Raw genomic sequence first — 22187 nt, forward strand, 5'->3', positions numbered from 1 at the left:
GCAGACATGTCTGGGTCTCATCATTTGCATATCTGACACATTTTTCGAGGAATTATTCGGTACACACGCCTCTTCTTTGAGTCATTAGTGGGAGATCAGGCAGCTGCTCATAATTGTCCTTGTTTACCACATGGACAATGTGTCTACTGAGGCAGAATTGCAAAGACAGCACCTGCCGGAGTCGGAAAAAGTTCTTTCCGAGGTATTGATTGCTTTAACTTGTGCTAATTTAGCGCCACTGGGACCTTTTAATCTCTATTATTTGGCCACATATTCTTGGAGGTTTGCCTCAAATTGATCTTTTGTCATATTACTGTACCTCTATGGTTACTACTACTATTACTACTGTGGTTTTACTATTACTACCGGTACTATTCATAGCACTACTACTCCTCAAGAGCAAAGAAAAGCTGCACAGTGAGGCCTCGTAACTTGAACCAGCAACCCATTCCTGCCTCTCAAAACCTCTTGGTTGCCACTAACCAGTAAGTGTGGGAGGTGGTGATGCTTATTCACTCCTTTTCACTGCACCACCTGCCCTCTATCATGGGTCTATACTAGCGTGGCACACTTCATGTGACCCCTGACCCCTGTTGGACCCGGGTTTACGACCTCGAGGCGGAGGGTTGACCAGCTGTTTGCACCACTGCACATCCAGATCCTCGTTGTGTTGCTAGGGGTAACTGAGTGCATGTAGGGTGTGTGTGCATGTACAGGGTTTCTGTAGGGCATTAAAAAGCATTAATAGTCATGAAGTCGATTTTGCGAGAGATAAAGGCCTTAAATGGCATTAAAAATCATTAAATTAGATTCTCAGTGGCGTTAAAAATTCTTTCTGCACTTTTCAAGAAAAATGTTTGACAATATTAATAATAAGAATTCTAGACTGCCATTCGTCAGATATGTGCATCTGCGTAAACATGCCGAAGCATTGTGATAATTGTTCCAGCCGGTCGGGTACAATTGCCAAAAACTGCATGTTTTTAACCCTCCTGTTGTCCTCATTTATGGGCACCAAAAGATATTGTTTCCTTGTCTGATAGAAATCCAAAAATTCAGCAAAACAATTCCCCAAATTTCTGAAAATTTGCAAAACCTTCAGGAAGAAAATTCCAATAATTCCTTAAAAGTTTCCCTTAAAAGTTTTATTATAAAAAAAATCCCCCAAATTTGGCAAGAAAATTCTTGTAAATATTTTCAAAAAATGAGTAAAAATCTTCCAAATAAATTCTAAAAATATCTGAATGTTCTTAAAGGAACATTTTTTAAAGATTTTTTTTACACCAAAAAATGTTCCAAAATTTTCCAAAAATGTTAAAAATGTGGAAGTTTTCACTGTGAAAATATATCACCCAAAAAAGTTTCCCTTAAAAGTATTATTTTTTTAAAAATCCTTCAAATTTGGCAAGAAAATATTTTCAAAAAATGAGTAAAGATCTTCCAAAAAAATTCTAAAAACATCTAAAGTTATTTCATATATATCATTAAAACTTCTAATATTTTCTTTAAGAACATTCACAAGAAATCTACCAAAATCCAGTAAATTTTGCTGGATTTTGGTTGATTTTTTTTGTGAATATTCTGAAGAAACTTTTTTAACATTTATTTTTTTCCACCAAAAAATGTTCAAAGATTTTCCAAGAATGTTGAAATGTGGACATCAGAAGTTTCACTGTGAAAATCATTTTTTTTTCGCCAAATTTTCAAACTTTAAAACGGGTCAATTTGACCTGCAGGACAACAGGAGGGTTAAAGTGGCCGGCAGGCTGGACCAGGTGGAGGAGAGCTGGGAAATGGGGAAATGCAAATTCCAGCAAAAATGGCTAGAAAACGTGGATTTCAGAGAATGACTGCAGCCCGTTGGTGGTCAGGGATGGTTTCCACATTTAGAAATAGTGAAATGTAGGGACAGTTTTCATATAAAAATCATCTTTTACAAAAAACCAAACCCATGTAATTTGTTGAGTTCCCGGTCGTGGCATTAAAAATGTCATTAAAAAGCATTAGATTTGAGTGGCTCATTTCTGCAGAAACCCTGATGTAGAGAGAGAGCAAAAGGGGTCAGGAAAGGAGTGTATGGACCACGTGCTGATGTGACGAAGACACAACTGACATGTCGCAAAGGCGATGTGTGTAAAGTAAACACAATCCCCAGGTTCCCTCAGGGCCAGTTGGTCGACTAATATTGAGTTCTGTTCAGCCGAAAGCCAAATATATTGACCATTAGGAAGTACCCTGCACTGCATTCATTAAATATCAGCTGTTGCGTTTTTTCTATACCTATTCAGTTCCGCCTCGCCGACTTCCCCTTTCCGTCTTTCCTGTCGCTGATCAAATCTCACCCGAGCCTCGGCGATGACTTAACATTCGCAGTGCAGCGTCTCAATCCGCTCTGCTCTTTGCTCTGACAGCTTTCTCATTTGCCAGCATTAATTGAAAGTCAATTTGGAGCAGATGGCAGAGTTAAAAGATGCCCTGGACGGGGGGTTAGGGAAGCGTGTTGGCGGGGGTTGGTTGGGGTAAGAAGCCTCTGGGTGATTTCACTTCAGTGTTGTGAAAGTCAGACGTTTCCCACAAAGCTACTGAATTGCTTTCCACCTCAACGCCGGGTTCACAGTGCCGTCTGAGGTGAAACCGGTTTATCATCCACCAGGGTGGGTCACTGAGGTAAATCCTTTATTAGTTACAGCCCACAGGCTAGATAACTGCAGACATGTGCTCTACTGTGCACACCGACGTCTGAATGGCATATTTTGTGTCCCAACATAACCTCAGACGCATTTTCATGCAGTCTGCCAGAGCTGACATCATTTCATCGCTGTCTGAATACCTCAGCTAATGTGCTTTGTTGTTAATATTCATGCTGCCTTTTTTATCCTGTGCATTTGGCTATTTTTATGCTGTACATAATAAACAGCTGTGGGGGGAAAAATGCCAAATTATCTATATTTCTTTGATTTTACAATTTATTGGTATGTGGTTGAGTAAAATGAACATTTCTCTTACAAATTCCGAATAAAAATATTGTCATTTATGGCATTTATATGCGATAAAAAGCCAGTAGATCAAAATAAAAAGTTGAATAATGCCAAGAATTATTCATGTTTAACAATACGAGTGCTTGATGCTGAGGTACACTGAATTTGCCATAAATGTGCAAAAAGATAGATAGATAGATAGATAGATAGATAGATAGATAGATAGATAGATAGATAGATAGATAGATAGATAGATAGATAGATAGATAGATACTTTATCAATCCCGAGGGAAATTCAAGGCAGAAAATCAAATGTCTGACCAATCAAAGTAGGCTTCAGAGGGTTTGTAGCCACTTAGTCTTGTGTAGAATGGTCTGACTGCACCACATAATCATTATGTTAAAGGGGAAATAAACGCTCAGGTTTTTTTGTATTCCTTTAAACAACAATTGCATTGGGGGGGGGGGGCCTGCAAATAGTAATTTGGTTGAATATTTGCTCACAGTGTCATTAAAATGGCAAATTTACAAAAAAATAAAACAAACAGGACTGCATTGCTGCACTATCCAAATTCTCGGGAACATGTAAATAAATAGCAGATGGAAGTCGTGTGAAATACAAAGCCATTGCTAGGTTTATACCTGCAGCCTACATCTGGTGAGTTGAACTAGTAGCCACATTCACATTAAGGCTATTCAAGGAGTTGGGAGTGTGAGGGAAGGCCTACTAAGGCATCTCCAGAGCTGTGTAAAGGGTGTACTGAGAGGCTCTGCCTGTGCTGAACTCTTTGAATGTGTCATCAGCGAAACACAACAGAAATAAGACCCATGCTTGATAACTTATAACCACCCATTTGGCTATCCCAAAGAGTCTAAACACTATATCCCAAGAGTATAATTAAAGGATATTAACAGCTAGTCTGACATAACGGATTTACTTCTCTTGCAGACTGTCGACAACTGGTGCACCACCACGAACAATGTCAAGGTTAGCAAATTTGGGTAAGTGACCTCCATATTTAGTTGAATCTACCTTCTCATTGACTTTGCCATCATGCATAATCGAGGCAGCATGTCTGGAGAGTGCAGCTGAGGGACATTAATCCTGGGTGGGGCTGGGTCCTACAATCATCTCCATAGTCTTAGGAGCATTGAGCTCCAAGTTGTTTAGACTGCACCAGGTCACCAGATGGTCAGCTTCCCATCTGTAGGCAGACTCATTCCCACCAGAGATGAGTCCAACGAGGGTGGTGTCGTCTGCGAACTTCACACAAAACAAGACGAAACAGCCATCGTGATATAGCGCTAAAGTTGTCTAAACATAAAGACAGAGCCGGTTTCCTTCCAGGACAACCTGATGTAGGACTTGGTTCCTTAAGAAGTGAAGACTTGCTGAAGCATCCCCAGATTATTACTAATCCACCACCTGATTATACAGGTGATGTGAAACACAGCAGATTGTAGGCCTTTCCTGGTCTCCATCTATTAGAGAAGCAGATGACCATCTCCACATCTCTATGGTATTGTCCTTTTGGTATTTTCTAGACCTCAGCCTGGCTCATCTTCGCTTCTCATAGATGAAAGGTGTTTTTTTTCACTCTGCATGTCTTCATCCCTGCACCCTAGGAACCTGTTTTGGACCGTCCTGGCTTTGTACTTCACCCCAGCTGTCATTTGCCACTCTTTTTTTGGTCACTTGATGTCATCCTACAGTTGTTGAGTGACATTCGAATGAGATGGCAGTCATCCCGGACAGTGGAGAGTTGTTTTCCCCTTCTGCCTCCATGTAGCTTTGTAGTCCCAAGTGTCTACTGCTTGACCTCGTACATATGAACCACTGTCTTCGAGATTTTAAAAATGGAAGCAGCCTGACAATCACTGTGTAAACACTGGCATGGAAAGACTGTCATACATGTAGAGATGCAGATTGAAGAACAGAATGGAGAGGTCTCTTAACCCTCCCGTTGTCCTCATTTATGGGCACCAAAAAACATTGTTTCCTTGTCTGAAAAAAATACAAAAATTCAGCAAAAAAATCCCCAAATTTATAAAAATTTGCAAAATCTTCAGGAAGAAAATTCCTTAAAAGTTTCCCTTAAAAAATTATTTTAAAAAAATCCCCAAATTTGGTAAGAAATAAAAATTCCAAAAATATAAAAATTGTAAATATTTTCCAAAAAAAAAATCTTCCCAAAAAATCCTAAAAATATCTAAAATTATTACATATATATATCAGTAAAACTTCTCATATTTTCTTTAAGAACATTCACAAAAAAATCAGTCAAAATCCAGCAAAATTCACTGGATTTTGGTTGATTTTTTGGGAATGTTCTTAAGAAACATTTTTAACATTTTTTTTCCACCAAAAAATATTCAGAGATTTCCCAGAAATGTTGAAAATGTCAACATCAGAAGTTTCACTGTGAAAATATGTATTTTTTTCCACATTTTCAAACATTAAAATGGGTCAATTTTGACCCGCAGGACGACACGAGGGTTAAAGAAAAAATTTTTTTAACATTTCTTTTTTTTCCACCAAAAACTGTTCAAAAATTTCCCAAAAATGTTGAAAATGTGGAAGTTTTCACTGTGAAAATATATTTTTTTCCACATTTTCAAACTTTAAAACAGGTCCATTTGACCCGCAGGACGACACGTGGGTTAAAGTACCTCTCCAGGTATCTCTTTTCAAACACCACAAAACACTCTACACAATGGAAAGTTGTAATATTGGAGTAATACCAGTGGTATACTTTTGTATCCCTGAGTACACAAAGGTCTGCTAGAATACATGTGACCAAAAATTTTGTCATTGCAAGAGTCCACGCGGACCCGTCTGCAAACGTCCACATGCCACCCTAAATTTGTGTCTACAGTACGACTATGTTCAAAGGACAGTAGTTTGCATGCTTCACAGTCATGTGCATGCATGGAATACATAGAATACTGCTAAGTTCTTAGAGGCAGCAAGTGACTTACTACATCTGACTGTACCATTAACACTTAAATGCTAACAGTTCCACATTATGGAGCAATGCCTTATGGGATTGTGAGAAAAAAAATAGCATACATGGAATGACTTTTCTCAATATAGTGGGTATAAATACATTATATGTGTTACAGAGTTAGAAGTATGCAGTTTAGGTTAAGCTGGGAAGTTATGCTAACCTAGCTGACATTATTGCGCTAATTCCAGTATCAGGTTTTGTAGCTAAACAACACTTGAAGTGGTGGCTACTGGGCATGAATGTCTAGTAACAGCTCATCATTGAGTAAGAGCTAATTTCTGCAACTTCCTTTATGAGATAAAAATTAAACAGTTGAAGTACATGCATTAGTGTTTATTCTAAATGTACATCAAGGTGATGCTAGCCCGCTAAAGTGAAGCTAGCTTGCAGTATCTGACTCAGTTGAAAAGGCGGCTTAGCATGCACGTAAACAGAAGTAGACCTAAATATTTAAAATGCCAGCACTAAATGGCTAAATAAATGTGTTTTACAGATTTATGAGTCACTAATTTAAGTACTTGTACACTTTAACACCCTTACAACACCCTTACAACACTTGGTATAACTAGGCTAAGTAAGCATTAGCTTACAGAATGTGACCAGCTCCTTATCCAACATTATGCAAACAAGTTTATAAATGGAAACGCACATTTGTAGGACTTTCTCATGTTGCATTTTGTACCTTTTACATGAAATGTACTGAAAATAGAAAGCAAGTTAGATTCAAATTGTGCTTTATTCAATTATTCTGTCCAGAGAGTCCAGTATGGTTCAGATTTACAGTAACTGGGCAGATCTGACTGCATCAGGCTTCTATTTTAGCCTTTTTCTCAGCTGTCTTTGAGAAAAATAAAAGTGAACTGAACTCATATTTGTCATCATCAGTATCCACTCACATCTCCTTCATTATTTCGAGGCGGTGATGCCATATGTGCAGCAAACAGTGAGTGAGTCTCGCCCCCATTAAGTTGACACACTTCTCACGATGCTAATCCTTTTACAGAATCAAAATAGTTGCCTGTGCAGAGACCAATCGCAGCTCGGTGTATTCATCTAAAAGACCAATCAGCATCTTTGGGGAAGGTACAAATCCCTCCCCTTCGTCAGAGCCACATGACTTGGGTTCCTCTTTCTTGCCTCCAGACTGTCTGCTCTGTCTGGTGCATGCCTCACTGCATACATGCATTTCTATGCGCTCTCATACAGGCTCTTTACTGCAGCTAGTGTAGCTGAGTGATGCTTTGTTTCCTGCGCTCGCTGTTGCGCAACGCTTCTGTTGGCACTCAGCCTGTATCACCGCAGGCCATTCGGAAAGATGAAAACTCGCTGGAGAACAGCTCATCTGAATTCACAAGCGCATGTTTTGTACCTGCAGTGCTGACAACCTCCTCATCGCTTCCATTCTTTCTGTTTTTTTAATAACTATCGCAGAGGTCATGCTGTGACAAGTAATAAATGCCTTTTATCAAGAGCCAAATCATTAAATCACAGAGAGAAGAGAAGTGGAGCAGTTCTGTGTTAGGGTGGGGATCCAATTTAGTAATGAGAAGTTGAGTGTTTGTGTTGTGGAGGAATCTGTTTCCAATCAAATAGAACAAGAGAGATGACTATTTGCTGCATTTTTGCCCTGCCTTTATGCAAAATTTGACAATGTAAAAAAATAGGTGAACTTTGTTTTGTCATTTGACTGTTGAAAGTGTATTTTGCATAAATAAAAATTAAATAGAATGCAACTTCTGTCTAGACTGCAGCTCAGGACAGTAAAGAATGTATGCAGGTGCTGTAGTGGCGCCGACTATTAGCTGCGATGTTGCTGTTTTGAGCCCACATTGGGACCTTTGCTGCATGTTTTTCCACATTTCTCTCCTCCATACTTGTCGTCGTCTGAGACAAAAGACAGGAATGTATTCATACAGATACAGTTAGTTTGTTCTTAGTTTAACTCCTGTAGTTAAAAAAACTTGCAATTAACCCTCCCGTTGTCCTCATTTACAGGCACCAAAAAATATTGTTTCCTTGTCTGAAAAAATCCAAAAATTCAGCACAAAAAAATCCCCAAATTTCTGAAAATTTGCAAAACCTTCAGGAAGAAAATTCCAATAATTCCTTAAAAGCTTCCATTAAAAGTTTTATTTAAAAAAAAAAAAAAAAAACTAATTTGCCAAGAAAATTCATGTACATATTTTCAAAAAATGAGTAAAAATCTTCCAAAAAAATCCTAAAAATATCTAAAGTGATTACATATATATCAGTAAAACTTCTAATATTTTCTTTAAGAACAATCACATAAAAATCTTAGAACATTTTTTGGTGGAAAAAAAAGTTAAAAATGTTTCTGAAGAACAGATTTTTTGTGAATGTTCTTAAGAAACATTTTTAACATTTCTTTTTTTCCACCAAAAAATGTTCAAAGATTTCCCAAAAATGTTGAAAATGTGGACATCTGAAGTTTCACTGTGAAAATATATATTTTTTCCATATTTTCAAACTTTAAAACGGGTCAATTTTGACCCACAGGACGACACGAGGGTTAAAGAGCTACAATGAGATCTAATATGGACTACTGGATCAGCCTTTTGCATATTTGCATACAGTTTATTCTAAATTGCCTTATGTGTGAATCAAAATTCAAATAAAACCTGTTTGTTAGGCATAAAATGGAAGCAAACTGGGGTTCCTAGCAGAGGTTGCTAGGCTTTTTTTACCAAAACAAAAGTTTTTTAGGGCCTTTTCCTTTGTTACGATGTTCCAATGTCATAGTTTCTATATTTAAATCAGTCACTTTATCAGCAGGGACGTTTTTTTTTCTGCCACCAGCTGCAAATACCTCTATAGTAGGTCACTGAGTTCCTTCTATAGCGGCGCGCTGACTATTTGCAGCCTGACTTGTCTGCAGCACTCATGTAAAAGGTCAACCTCGGCAGTAAACGTGTGCAATCTTTGTCCGGAAGAACTCAACAGTGCGTGATGTAAAGGAGCGGATTTCCCAGTTACCACCCCAGGAGGGAGATCAATCAGTAGGTCAGTCGATGCAGATCAATCTGTCTGACGGCTCCTGGTCCGTTACTGTAATCACACAAAGCCGCCAGAGGACTTTACCCAAGGGCTCTTAAAGCAGCATTCAAACTTATTTAATGCTGCTTTAAGAGCCCTTGGGATTAAGGGATAACATTATGGCAGTTTGAACTGTAGAACAATGCACTCAGGCATGCAGGGGGATGTGTATTGACTTCATCTGATTAGATCATGCTAAAAGGCCATTAAAGAGCCTCATCTTCAAGGATGTCGAGGAATTTAAACTGCAGATTTAAAAATGAGGCGACGTCAAAGAAAAAACCTGGATCTGTGTGTGCTAATGGATGAAACAGCTTTTAGGATTCCATGTTTTCTTTTCTGTCTGTTTTAGTCCCATGATCCACACAGGAGTTAGCACTGATTCTTAACCATTGTTTCTGATGACTGCATCCATGCATCTTGGCTGCTCTCCACCAGCTTCTGACATCGTTCTGCTGTCACAGCAGCCCATTCCTGTTGCACTAATTCTAACTAATCTGCTTTGTTTTTGGGCTTGTGGTTCTCTATTTTGCGTTTGATGATTTTCCAGAGGTTTTCAAATGGATTTAGATCTGGTGATTGACCAGCCAAGGAATGGTGTAACTGATCCAGTCATTTGAGGCAGGAAAGAGTTTTCCAGCTGATGGAAGAAGACTGTTTTCAAGAGTAGCCCCAAACATGACCTGGTTCATTTGCCCTGTTCCACCCAGACTGAAACTACCCCAGATGGTCACTGATCCACCCCCATGTTTTACTGTAGGACAAAGACAGTCTGGTTTGTAGCTTCTCCAGGCTTCCTCCTAACCAGTAAGTTGGTTAGAGTGGACATCAACTGAAAACTGGATTCATCCCTGAAGAGAACCTTAGTCCAATCATCAACAGTCCAATCCTTGTGATCTCAGCAAAGAGTAACTGGGCTTTCCTCTGCTTTTCCTTGATGAAGGGCTTCTTCCTGCCCCGTATGGCTTCAGTCCTATTTCTCCACAGTGTCCACTCATTTTTAAGGTCCTTGGAGGTCTGAGGATGATTCCTGACACAGTAACAGATGATTGATGGTCATCTGGTGGGTAGAAAGACGTTTCCTGTCGCGACCAGCTAGCAGTTTGGTAGAACCATGTTGAGCTTGTTTTTTCTTGGAGATCTTCAGTCTCACTCATGCCATGATGGCTGCCTTCGTGGCTTCACGAATTCTTTAGTTTTAGCCATTATGTGAGAGCTTACAACTTCTGAGTTGTGCTACAGCTTGAATGTCAGCAGGAAACCACTCTAGGCCTTTGCATGTGCTGCTGATGACATGAAATGTCCTCTAATAGACCCTGGAATACAATGAAGCTCAAGCAGGTCAGACAGGACATAAAGTATTATACAATCAGCTGCATTTTTTTGTCTTGTTCATTGTATTCTTCAGGTAATATACCTTTAGTGGTAGCAGGCATTGAAATGAACAAGAAACTGAAGAATAAGTTTTTCCATGAGTGTGTGCAGAGGCTGATGATGATGTAAGGCGGAGATAACTGTGTAAATGTGTCTGCACTGAAGGGCTTTTCTGCTGACGATGAAGACGGACAAAGTGTCCTTGTCATGTGTTTGTGTGTGTGCTAGCGAGTGAATCAGAGAATAAGACAGAGAGCGTCCCTGTTCGCACCGGGACAGTGCACAAACGTTGCTGGTTTTGATTACGTCACAAGCAAGTGGCTGTAAAAGCAGGAAAATGTGGATTACACCACGGGGTCACAGTCTATCCACAGAGAGCCTGTTATCAGCGCAGCGCAGGCTTTCAATGCAAATAGCCTGGCCTCGCAGCCCTCTGTCAAGCCGTCTGCTGTTTGCAGACGATGAAAGATTGCCGGTAGTTGGTTCAACAGGTTTAGAGTTCACTTAGAGTCACACACGGCTTTGATAGGTTTGTTTCCCTTTCTCTTGTCTGTTTACTCTTCTTTGATCCGAGCCCATTTAACAGACAAGAAACTGTTATGAAAGTTTTAAAGGGGTTTAAACAAACTTGGGGCATAATTTTTAACATATTAACTGAGAAAAAACTACAAAAACAAAGGGGAAAGCCTTTTTAAAACATGCATTTGTATTGCATAAAATTGCTGTTGGTCTGAAGTTGCAGCAAATTATATATTTATGATGTTTTAAAAGTTTTAATATTGTCAATAAGTCCCATAAATAGCTAAAAAATAAGTATTTGCTTGGTAAATTTTTTTCCACTATGCCGCAGAGCTCCAAAGTCTCAAAAACTATTCAATAACACTAAATATGTATTGATCCGCCGCAAAAAGTAGTCCCAAACAAATGCATTTTCACTCCACTCTTTCAGTCACACTTGATTGGTGTTTTAAGAAGTTACGAAAGAAAGAAAGAAAGAAAGAAAATACATACACTACAGGCCAAAAGTTTGGAAGCAAGACTAAATTTGTACAACATAAAGGTCATAGTTTCATTGGAATAATTTACAACAAAATAAACACACATATAAAGAATTACTCATCAGAATAGATTTTTATTATAATTATCAGGTATTTGTATCTGTGCTCTCGCTTCTTTAGTCTTTAGTTAAGATTTATTGGGATTTTTGTCTGCAAACTCTGAAAACCCAAAGCGCTAAAGTGAATAATGCAAACTGAGATTTGTTTTTGACTCTTGTAAATCTTCTCACCTCTAAAACTAAGCCCTTCTTTTCTTTGGTTAACATTTATTCAGCAGTTGTCTGGTAACACCAATGTATACCCAAAGGTAAACTGAGGAAAATGGTGCATATCAATGAAAACAAAGTCTCATCATGCAATAAATACATCAAAGAATCCATAGAATTCAGACTGTTTTTTTATTATTTTTACCTTTTTAAGGAAGACATTGTGAGCAGAAACCTGAAATCTCTTCCAAACTTTTGGCCTGTAGCGTATGTCAGATATTTATAAAGTAAAATACTATATCATTCAGTTCCAGATACCTGTGACTAAATGTTGTGTTCCTTTGTAGATCCTGTGATCTGGGAGTTGCAATGTATTAATGATAAACTGAGGTGTAATATTGTTGAAATTGAGCTTATTTTTCTTCAGAAAGTTCAGATTGTTCATACTGTTTTGAAAAAAAGCCAATTCTTGCACTAAAACAAAGGAAAAATTTGGAGTTGTGGTTATTTATAGAGTCTTATGCTGTGATTTTACTGGTCACTTGAGATCAAACTGGGCTGAACGTTGCCCCTGAACTAAGCAGAGTTTGACACCTCTCATCTAAGGCAAGACTGACATCTCTGGAAGGTTAGTATGAGGAAGAACTGAGTGGCAGCTCTATGTATTGGTTAGTAATCAATGGAAACTTAGTGATGTCTTCATGGCTTCTTGTCTTTTGGAAATTAGTGCAAATAAACTCTATAGAGGATTTGCCTTGATGAAACTCACAGTTTCTATTCTCGCCAGTCTTTATGTTTCCAACTGAATGCTCACAGGTGGAATCCAGAAATCATTCTCCAGATCCAGTAAAACTTCCTGTCACATGCTGCTGCACGACACTACCTGATCTGATTCTTTCTTTTGATTAACTTGCTCCTCAACATTTCAACAAACAATACGCCCAGAGCCATCGTCATTCCAGGTTTCCATAAATGTCAAAGGTGGAAAAGAGAACCGGCAAACCAATGAGATGTGGTGTCGAAGGAGCCAAACCCATCGCACCATAAACCTGACAGATACCAGCATCCTGTTTGACAGAAATGGCCTCTGTGACACTAAGTTGAAAGGAATGCATGGTATGGGAGGAACACAGCGGTGTGTTGTGTAAGTCCTGGCAACTGTTGGCAGCTGCCATCCAAATCTCCAGCACACACACAGTCAACAGGTCGATCTTGGGCGGCAGGTTTCAGAGTGACGGATCATGACGGGCCCATTAAGACAGCCTTTGTTTGGCAAATAATCCCGACATCGCCTCCTCCTTTTTTGCAATTCAAAGTGAAGACGTGAATAATCCTGATCACGTGTCGCTATAAAGACTCACCCAGTAGCTATTTATAGCTCCAAGTTACTTTTCACACGGAGGCCCACTTCAACTATTCAAATGAGCTGCCTGTAGTCAAATGGAACTTTAGGACACATTAATTGAAATCGTTCATTGTTTTGTTCTTATTAAAATATTGAAATGAATCTACTGGTGAATTCTATGCAGTCTACAGGTTGGGTTAGTGGTTAATTTGGTCCTTCTTATTACTCTACAGTGTCTTGTTTGACTCCGCAAGGGGCCATTTTTACAATTTTACAATTCTGAATATGGCAGATTTAACAAATATACAGTAAGTTTGTTTGCTTTTTAGTTAATTTTTGAGAAAAAAGATACACTGCCATTCAAAAGTTTAGGGTCACTTAGAAATGTCCTTGTTTTTGAAAGAAAAGCATTTTTTTTTCAATGAAATTAACATAAAATGAATCAGAAATCCAGTGTAGACATTGTTAATGTGGCAAATGACTCTTCTGGCTGGAAAGTTTTAATGGAATATCTCCATAGGGGTACAGAGGAACATTTCCAGCAACCATCACTCCTGTGTTCTAATATTACATTATGTTAGAATCAGAATATCAGAATGAAATTCTTCATGCAACCACATCATTAGAAACACAGGCAAAGCAAAAGTAAGTTATGACTGTATTCACAAATCATTTCATTTTGTCTGTCTTTATAAGTTCCTGCTGGGCCATCAATCATTATTGAAGCCCAAAGAACTTCTGCTGAGTGTGTCAGTTGAAGGCATCAGCTGTGGAGCTCCTGGTATTTATTCTCATACCAACATCACATGGCTCGTCGCTCATTAAATGTGAGTGAATTGTAAAACTGCCAGGTGACTCGAGATGAAACCGATAATGATCTCAGGACTGCATTATAAGTACCCGGTAAGTGGTGCTACAGGCCTCCTCCTCTGTTTAAAGGTGACTGTTGCACTTGAACAGAGGTTTCTCGTAAACCATCTGTCTCGAACATTGCTTTTCTCAAAGGAGTGTCCTTGTTGAGTTTTACACTGAGGAGCTGGTTCTCAATTATTGTGCCATGTCTTTGTGGAAGGGTTGTTTAGTCTGTGCACCCCTTTCAAAGAACCACAACTCTTCTGAACTCAGATTTAACCATTTACAGAAAGATAATGCACCTTTTGATGTCAGCATCCAGGAAAGACGGGACTTAATATATTAATTAAGGGAAAAGGTGTGATTCAAAAGTGCTGCAATAGACCGTTTTCACAACAGACATTCTGGCCTGTCACAATAGGAAGTGAGCAACATTACTAATGGCTTAGTTCTTGTAATTACACAGAAGACATCCATGACTACTGTTCAGTAATCAAAGGAGCATATTCAGGTTAATAAAAAGCAAATATTCTGCTTGTAATTGAAGCTGCTGGCAACTAAAAAGTACAGAAAGCTAGCAGTTTGTTACCTGTAAACACCAACATAATGCTGCAGTTTACTAAACCCTTTGAATCCAGGACTCTCTCGGCCTTCTTCCTGGAGGTCAGAGCAAACAGGAAGTAGGTGATTGTTCTTCCAACTTGTGGTATTTGCTGATGCTATGTCTTCTGTTGATATATTTCCCACGTCCTGACTTGCACGATGTAGTAATATGTTGTTCCTTTAAAGCAACTCAGAACTTCACAGGGCTACTTATGCAGCTGTTTGTGGTTTTCTCAAGAGTCAGTGCCGTGTCCACACTCTGGCATGATCTGACGCAATAGGATGGTATTCTGGCAGCTCAGTGAGGACGTATGAGGACACCATAGGATGGACTGAGCTAGATGCTGACATATTTAAAATCACAAGCATGTAGTAATTGACACATTTATTTATTTACCTTTATTCAACCAGGAAGTCCCATTGAGATCAGGTATACAGCCATACAAAACATAAAAGTTATATAAAAAAGATACATGATCCACAAAATAAACAATAAAACAGATTAACAGCTGTTCAAGGACAGTGACCTCTTAAGAAAAACATCGACATTCCTCCTTTACTGTATTCTTTTTGATATTTTTGAACTCATTAACCAATATGAATGTTTCTAGTTTAAGAGTTTTTTGAAGATTATTCCATGACTACGGTGCATGATGGGAGAACGCAGTTTTGCCAAAGTCTGCTAGAGTCTGGGGAACATTCAAAAGCAGCCACTTGGAGGTTAGATGGTAACTACTAGAACTGAAAGTGAGAAGGGTGCTGAGGTATTCTGGGAGTTTGCCTAGCAGAGCTTTGTAGATGAACATAGAGCAGTTTTGTTGTCTACGAATGCTTAGTGACGTCCAGCCAACCAGATCATAAAGAACACAGCGGTGAGTGAGAGAGTTTTGCACTGGAAATGAAACGCAGTGAAGCATGAGTCACTGAATCGAGTCCCTTTAACCTGCGGGTTGATTTATATGTAATCACTTTAGATATTTTTAGTATTTTTTTGGAAGATTTTTACTCATTTTTTGAAAATATTTTCTTGCCAAATTTGGGGGATTTTTTTAAAATAATACTTTTACGGGAAACTTTTTTTGATGATATATTTTCACAGTGAAAACTTCCACATTTTTAACATTTTTGGAAACTTTTTTGGTGTAAAAAAAATTTCAAAAAAAGAAGTTTTGTAAGAACATTCACAAAAATATCAACCAAAATCCAACGAATTTATCTCGATTTTGGTAGATTTTTTTGTGAATATTCTTAAAGAAAACATTAGAAGTTTTACTGATATATATGGAATCATTTTAGATATTTTTAGGTATTTTTGAAGATTTTTACTCATTTTTTGAAAATATGTACACGAATTTTCTCGCCAAAATTGGGGGATATATTTTAAAATAAAACTTTTAAGGGAAACTTTTAAGGAATTATTGGAATTTTTTTCCTAAAGGTTTTGCAAATTTTCAGAAATTTGTGGAATTTTTTTGCTGAATTTTTGGATTTTTTTTCAGACAAGGAAGCAATATTTTTTTGGGTGCCCATAAATGAAGACAACAGGAGGGTTAATGCTCCTTTTTTCCGTCCTTTAACCTACGTGACGCCCACTGGGAGTGAAGTCTGGAGACAAAGCGGCAGTGTGTTTGTGGTGTTTTCTCCTGCTGGAAGTCAGGTCACAAGATGAGACGGACACCCTGATTACTCATATGACCAGACATGTATGGCTTAAAAACAGAATGAGGTATTCATAAGTGCTCTACCGCCTCACGTAGACCGAGCTGAGGGTTGTGTGTGCGTTGTGATGTGTGTTTGATGTAAACCTCTGAGCAGAAATACCCTGAATGGTTTGAGACTGAAGCCTATAGAAAAGCATTTGGTGCAGAATTACTCAACAGGAAGCCCAAAACTGTGAAAAGACTTTCATCATAAACACACAAAACTAAACATGACTCATCAGTTTAGAGACCCACGTATTTATAGTATTATATATGATTCATTTTGACACAACCAACATGTCTGTAATAGTATTAATTATACTAATGCTGGGGGAGAATTTAGTTATAATAATCATAATACAAACATGACCACTAATATAATTTATTAGCTCTTTCTAATGAAATAAATCTTAATAAATGGTTTATTATGTCATTGTTAATAAATGATTTAGTAACATTTTATATGGAAACAAGGAAAAGGCAAAAGAATTTGAATCATAAACAATATTTAACATCTAACTTTGAAATTAAAATACCATTGAATTTACTGCTAAAGGGGGTTTTAAAAACTATAATTGGGAATTAATGTGATTTTAATTCCTATATTTGGAAGCTTCCAGGTTGGACAATGAAATTTTATTTTATTTCATTTTATTTTTTTCCACTCCTTAAATTCATTTGTGACTTCATAGACCTAAGAATAAATAAATAAATATCACTAGCTGGTGAAATTCTGTTAACTTTGTTTTGTTTTTGTTTTTTGTATTTTTATTTTAATTCTAAATATCTGTGTAAACAAAGATGAATTAATTTTATTTTATTTTATTTTTCACAACCCTTAAATTCAATTGTCACTTCATAGATCAAAGAATTTAAGTTAAGTAAAAAAATAAGTAAATGAAACTGGCGGGTGAAATTCTGTTAACTTTGTTTTGTTTTTATTTTAAAAATTAAAATTTTAAATATCTGTGTGACTAAAGATGTACATGAAAGCCTCAGGATTTTTCTGTAAGTCATGGAATCCAAGAAAAATTGAATTAAATCAAATTAATCAAGTTAAATTTTATTTTATTTTATTTTTGCAATCCTTAAATTCATTTGTGACTTAATAGATCTAAGAATTTATAAATAAATGTAAGTAGCTTGTGAAATTCTGTTGACTTTATTTTGTTTTTGTTTTTTTATTTAAACTTTTTTAATTTTAAATATCTGTGACTAAAGAAAAAACATTCTGTAAGTCATGAAATCCAATTTAAAAAAACAAACATTTTGTCTATCTGAATCTTCAACTTAAAATAATATTAAAAACCAACCTAAATTTACAAAACTTGAAATCACTGCAGAAATTTCAGAAAATGAAAATAGAAAGCATATTTTAAATATTTAGTTGTGGGTAAATTTCAGCTCCTGCTTATTCAAATGGAGAAAAATTTTGACTTTTTTCGTACATACGTTCAAGTCATCAGTAATAACTTTTGTGTTGCTGATTTGTTAAACATCTACAATGAAGAGAAACAACAAAAACATGACGGTTTCCACTTCCATTTAAGCCACTCCGGCATGCAGGAGGAAGATAAATACGGTAGTTGTTCCCAAATATGATCAGTTATGTGAGATAAATGTATCATGTAAGTTCTAAACATGCGTGTTTGTGTTTATTTATGGTTAGTAGTGATGCAATAAGACAAAAAACATCAAAATATGAGATAAAAACGAGAGGAGAACATCACTAAAGTACAGCAAACTGTTGAAGGCACCTCTGTTTTTCTTCCCACCTGTATCTCCTGACTCCAGGGCCACATCCTCCTCCACTCTGGAACCTAATCCCCATAAGCCTCCATAATACCACGGACAGGGAGAGCAGAGGAAGTGGAGAGAGGAGAGTCTGAGCTTTAATGACCTTCCAAGCCGATTACAGGCCGGCCACGTTTCACAAACAGGCCGAAGCAGCCGCAGAAAAGAGAGGTCAGATGTAGCTCAGAGAGAGACAGAAACTGGTGAGACCCTGCTGAATGTACAAATGCTTTTTCAAGAGCAGGCAGAGAAATCATGAGCCACTAGAGGGCAGCACAGGCGTGGGGTAATTACACAACTGGAGAAAGTGTGTTACTCGACCAGAGCTAGAGCCGTGACCTGACCTAAAGACGGAAAGTATCACAGAGGAGGATTAACCCTCGTGTTGTCCTGGGGGTCAAAACTGATCCGTTTTAAAGTTTGAAAATGAGGGAAAAAAATATTGTCACAGTGAAAACTTCTACATTTTCAACATTTTTGGGAAATTTCTCAACATTTTTTGGTGCAAAAAAAGAAATTCTAAAAAAAAAGTTTCTTTACGAACATTCGGAAGTATCAACTTATACTTGTCAAGTTATACAAATACAAAAATAACAGTAAACACTGATTTTAATTTCTCCTAAATCAATATAAATTCTTAGAGTTTTAACATGAACTTAAATAATAGCATTTTAATTGATCAGACATCAACCTAAATGCCTTTTTCCTGTGTCTTTTTCCACATTTGTGAAGTCTCATAACACATTTTGTCATGTGGTGCCCTGATGCAGACATGAAGATACACATGGTCCAGGTCCAGGTTCCAAAACTGAGAGTTTCCATGTCATTTTATAACAGTGTTTATGTAATAATGCACAGGCTTTTCTTACTTCTGTCACAGCTGTATTTTGTATTTTGTTGCCTTGTCTTTCATCTTTGGGGCCTTTATGTTCAATATGACCTTTCTGAAGCATTTGTTTGCGTCATTCATTAGAGGAAATACTCTACTTATCAACTGAATGATGAAGCTGGAATGTTTTGACTTTTAAGTGATGTTGTATGGAGGCCTACATGCTTCCTGCTCCACTAAAGTTGCACGTCTGTTTGTGAGGAGGCAGCATATTGTTTATGTGGCTGACACTGAAGCGTGACACAAAGCCACCGCTCTGACCACTCGCTTGAGATTTTGCAAAATGTCCTCTTCCGCTGCGGCGCTTCTGACAGGACGAGGCCATTTCTGAGCATCAGCAGGTAATAAGATGCTCAGCCGTGTGCTGAAACCTGCCGAGGTGATTTCGTCACGCCAAAGCTTCTCTCCACCCACAGTAAAACTGAACATGAAACGCGACATTCTTGTGTTGTCGCCTGACAAACAACCAATGCAACATGTACTCTTAGGTTGACAATGCGGCCTCTCGTTCTAGTTAGACAGGAAACGCAGTGACTGTTGAAAGGCAGCTGTGGTATTTTGACCACCCTTGAAAATACTCTTAATTTGCACCCTTCATTTTGGACTTCTTCCACCATACAAATGCATGAATTTGTATTATTTTCCCACAATTGTATGCAATTCTACTATTATACTTTGCAATTCTGCTTTATTTTAGGTAATTGCTATTCTTTGTACGTGCAGTAAAATGTTTGTTTTTAGAGACAGATGAAGTTCTGTCACATTGCGCACATTTTTGCTCCTTTTTCTTCATCTTTGTATCATCCTTCTGTGTTGTAAAAGCATTGTTGGTTATTAACCCTGTAAAACCCACTGCTGCAAAAAAAACAACTTAAAAAAAACAAAATAAATATAATGTATATAAAATATATACATAGTATATGTATATACATAAATCCAAATATAATAATAAAAATTATAATTATTAAATTTTTATATATACTTTACAAAAATAATATGTGCATATCCATTAAATAATTTTTTGTTTTATCTTATTTATTTTACATACACATATATATGTTTTTATTTTATTTTGTTTATTTTTTGCTCATTTTTCTGTATATATTATATTTTATAAATTTTTATATATATTTTACTAAAAATAAATTATATATACACATATATTATCATCTATTTAAAATTTTTGTTACATTTTTTATATATATATATATATATATATTTTTTTTTTTTTATATATAGTTATGTTTTGTTTTTGTTTTTTGTTTTATTCTGTTTTTAATTTTTCTGCTCATTCTTTTTTCAATATTTGGGTCTTACAGGGTTAATCGAAAGAACCTTGAGGTTTTCAGGAACAGCGTTTTACGGAACTAAAACCAGCCTCAGTTTACTCTTGATTACTGATTTCACCACGTCTTTTGAGAGAATTTCATCATCCTAAACAGAAAAGTAGCACAAAAGAAGTATAATCTGGAAGTATCATCTCACAGTGTGTAATTTAACACTCAGTGACCACATACAGGTAGATAAATCTCTTTATTCCGTTGTTACAAAAATACAGCAGCTATAATGATTTCATGCCGTTGCTGCCGTCGTTTTGAGGGCGAGGTCCTCCTGCTCACTTCTTTCCACTGCGGTCGTGGCAGGCACAGGTCAAACTGGCGACCAGAATCACAAACTCACTGAAGTCGATCTCAGAGTCGCCGTTAAAATCCAGACCTTTCAGCAGCTTGTCCACCGCGTCTTGGTTCTTTGCATCCTATGGGAACCGAGGAAACACCATCAGTGCTGCAGGTTTCTGTTATTCTGCTGGCCAAAGTGCTTTCAAGGAGTCAATCCAACACTCAAAATGTATTTCTTCAAGTTCAACAATAGATCTTTTGACAGAGTAATTAAGCATTAAGAGTTATTGATGAGCACACCTTAGCAATGAACCCCAAAGCTGCAGAATGACAGTTTAGTTGTTCTAATTTTTAACAATGCAAAGCAAAGCAACCACCAGAACCATGGCACGAAAGCAGAAGATGGGTTTTAGCAAACTTTAAATCATGTAATTTTAGCGGTTGCTGTGTTTTTTTCCCCCCACCATGAGTCAATATACAGGGTTATTCAAAAAGAATGAACCAATTTCTTTACGCAATATTTTAATAAGGAAAAGCAGTAGAAAACTCCAGCCAAATCACAAGCATTCTACTCACAATCAAGTTTTCTTTGATGTTTAAGGTCATCGAATGACATCGAATAACAACAATATGCTGATACGCATCTAGGAGGAATTCTCTTATCGCATTGATGTTGCTGTAGGTGGTGGCCGCATTGAACACTTGTAAGACAGGAAATAAAAGTTGATTGTGAGTAGAATACTTGTGACTTGGCTGGAATTTTCTATTGCTTTACCCTATTAAAATATTGCGTAGTGAAATCGGTTCATTCTTTTTAAATAACCCTGTATATCGACTCATGGTGGGGGAAAAAAACCACATCCAGCACAGATCTCCCTCTCCAGCAGTATACGTACCTTAAGCAGTCCAGGCAGCTCCTTCTGCAGCAAAGTCTTGGCCTCAGCGTTGGTTAATGTGTCCGGTTTTCCTTCGCCAGCTGCGTAAGTATCAAAAGTCTTCATCAGGATGGCCATGGCTGTCTCTAGCTGCGTCATGGTTGCCGCTCAGAGTGTGGATGGTACGACAAAAGAGGGAAAAATGGAAGAGCAGGTTGACAGAGCAGGAGAAGTGAACGAAGAGAGAGGCGACTCTTTTTATACCTTTTGTGGAATGGGTTTGGAACCAGAGATCTAAAGGTCAGGTAATACTCTCATGTTTGATAGAGGTGGTGGCTCCAACTGTGTCAACAGAACTCTGATCGCACAACGCCCATTGTACACATCACCTGAAAGGCCATATACAGCTTTAGTCATCTCTTTATTGATGTAAGGGGAGGGCTTCCCCCACAGAGGCAGCTGATTCTCCGATTTGTTTAATCTGAGGCAACATAAATCCTAATTGTTTCATTGTGCGATCTGAAATACTGATCTTGTTCTGATTGTAGTTTTGTGTATCTTCAGTAAATGTCTTCGGTGGTTGTGTGTGCTTCTACGTAGGGCTGGAACTGGACCACAACGGGAAAATTATGACAAGTTAGAAAAGTGCATGACAGTGCTCATGTGATTTTGTTCTCTCATTGGCCTGACTTCCTGGAAATGTTGCTCTTTTGTGAGGTATCCTGCATGAAAGCATCACTTTGGCCACATCAAACAAAACAAGCCATAAGCATGGTGAGAAGCTGCATTTTGCATCTACGATAACTTACAGGATTTAGATGCCGCATTAGAT

The 22187-nt window shown here is 37.6% G+C and overlaps 1 protein-coding gene and 1 long non-coding RNA gene across 2 annotated transcripts in view; one reads left to right on the forward strand and one right to left on the reverse strand.

The window, feature by feature from the left end:
• LOC118471727 (uncharacterized) overlaps positions 1-22187 on the forward strand; it is a 33575-nt gene that overhangs the window by 2177 nt on the left and 9211 nt on the right. The window contains exon 2 of the long non-coding RNA XR_008600521.1: positions 3928-3980. This is a non-coding gene — a long non-coding RNA (uncharacterized LOC118471727). The remainder of the gene's footprint in view (positions 1-3927; positions 3981-22187) is intronic.
• Positions 20380-21625, reverse strand: LOC111582705 (protein S100-P). The gene is made up of 2 exons (XM_023291530.3): positions 21377-21625; positions 20380-20617 (listed from the first exon to the last, which is right to left on the reverse strand). Exons 1-2 carry the CDS (start codon positions 21512-21514, stop codon positions 20477-20479), a joined length of 279 nt encoding a protein of 92 aa, XP_023147298.1. The 5' UTR covers positions 21515-21625; the 3' UTR covers positions 20380-20476.

The sequence above is a fragment of the Amphiprion ocellaris genome, chromosome 23 (assembly GCF_022539595.1).
Source record: "Amphiprion ocellaris isolate individual 3 ecotype Okinawa chromosome 23, ASM2253959v1, whole genome shotgun sequence".
In the NCBI taxonomy this organism is placed as follows: Eukaryota; Metazoa; Chordata; class Actinopteri; family Pomacentridae; genus Amphiprion; species Amphiprion ocellaris.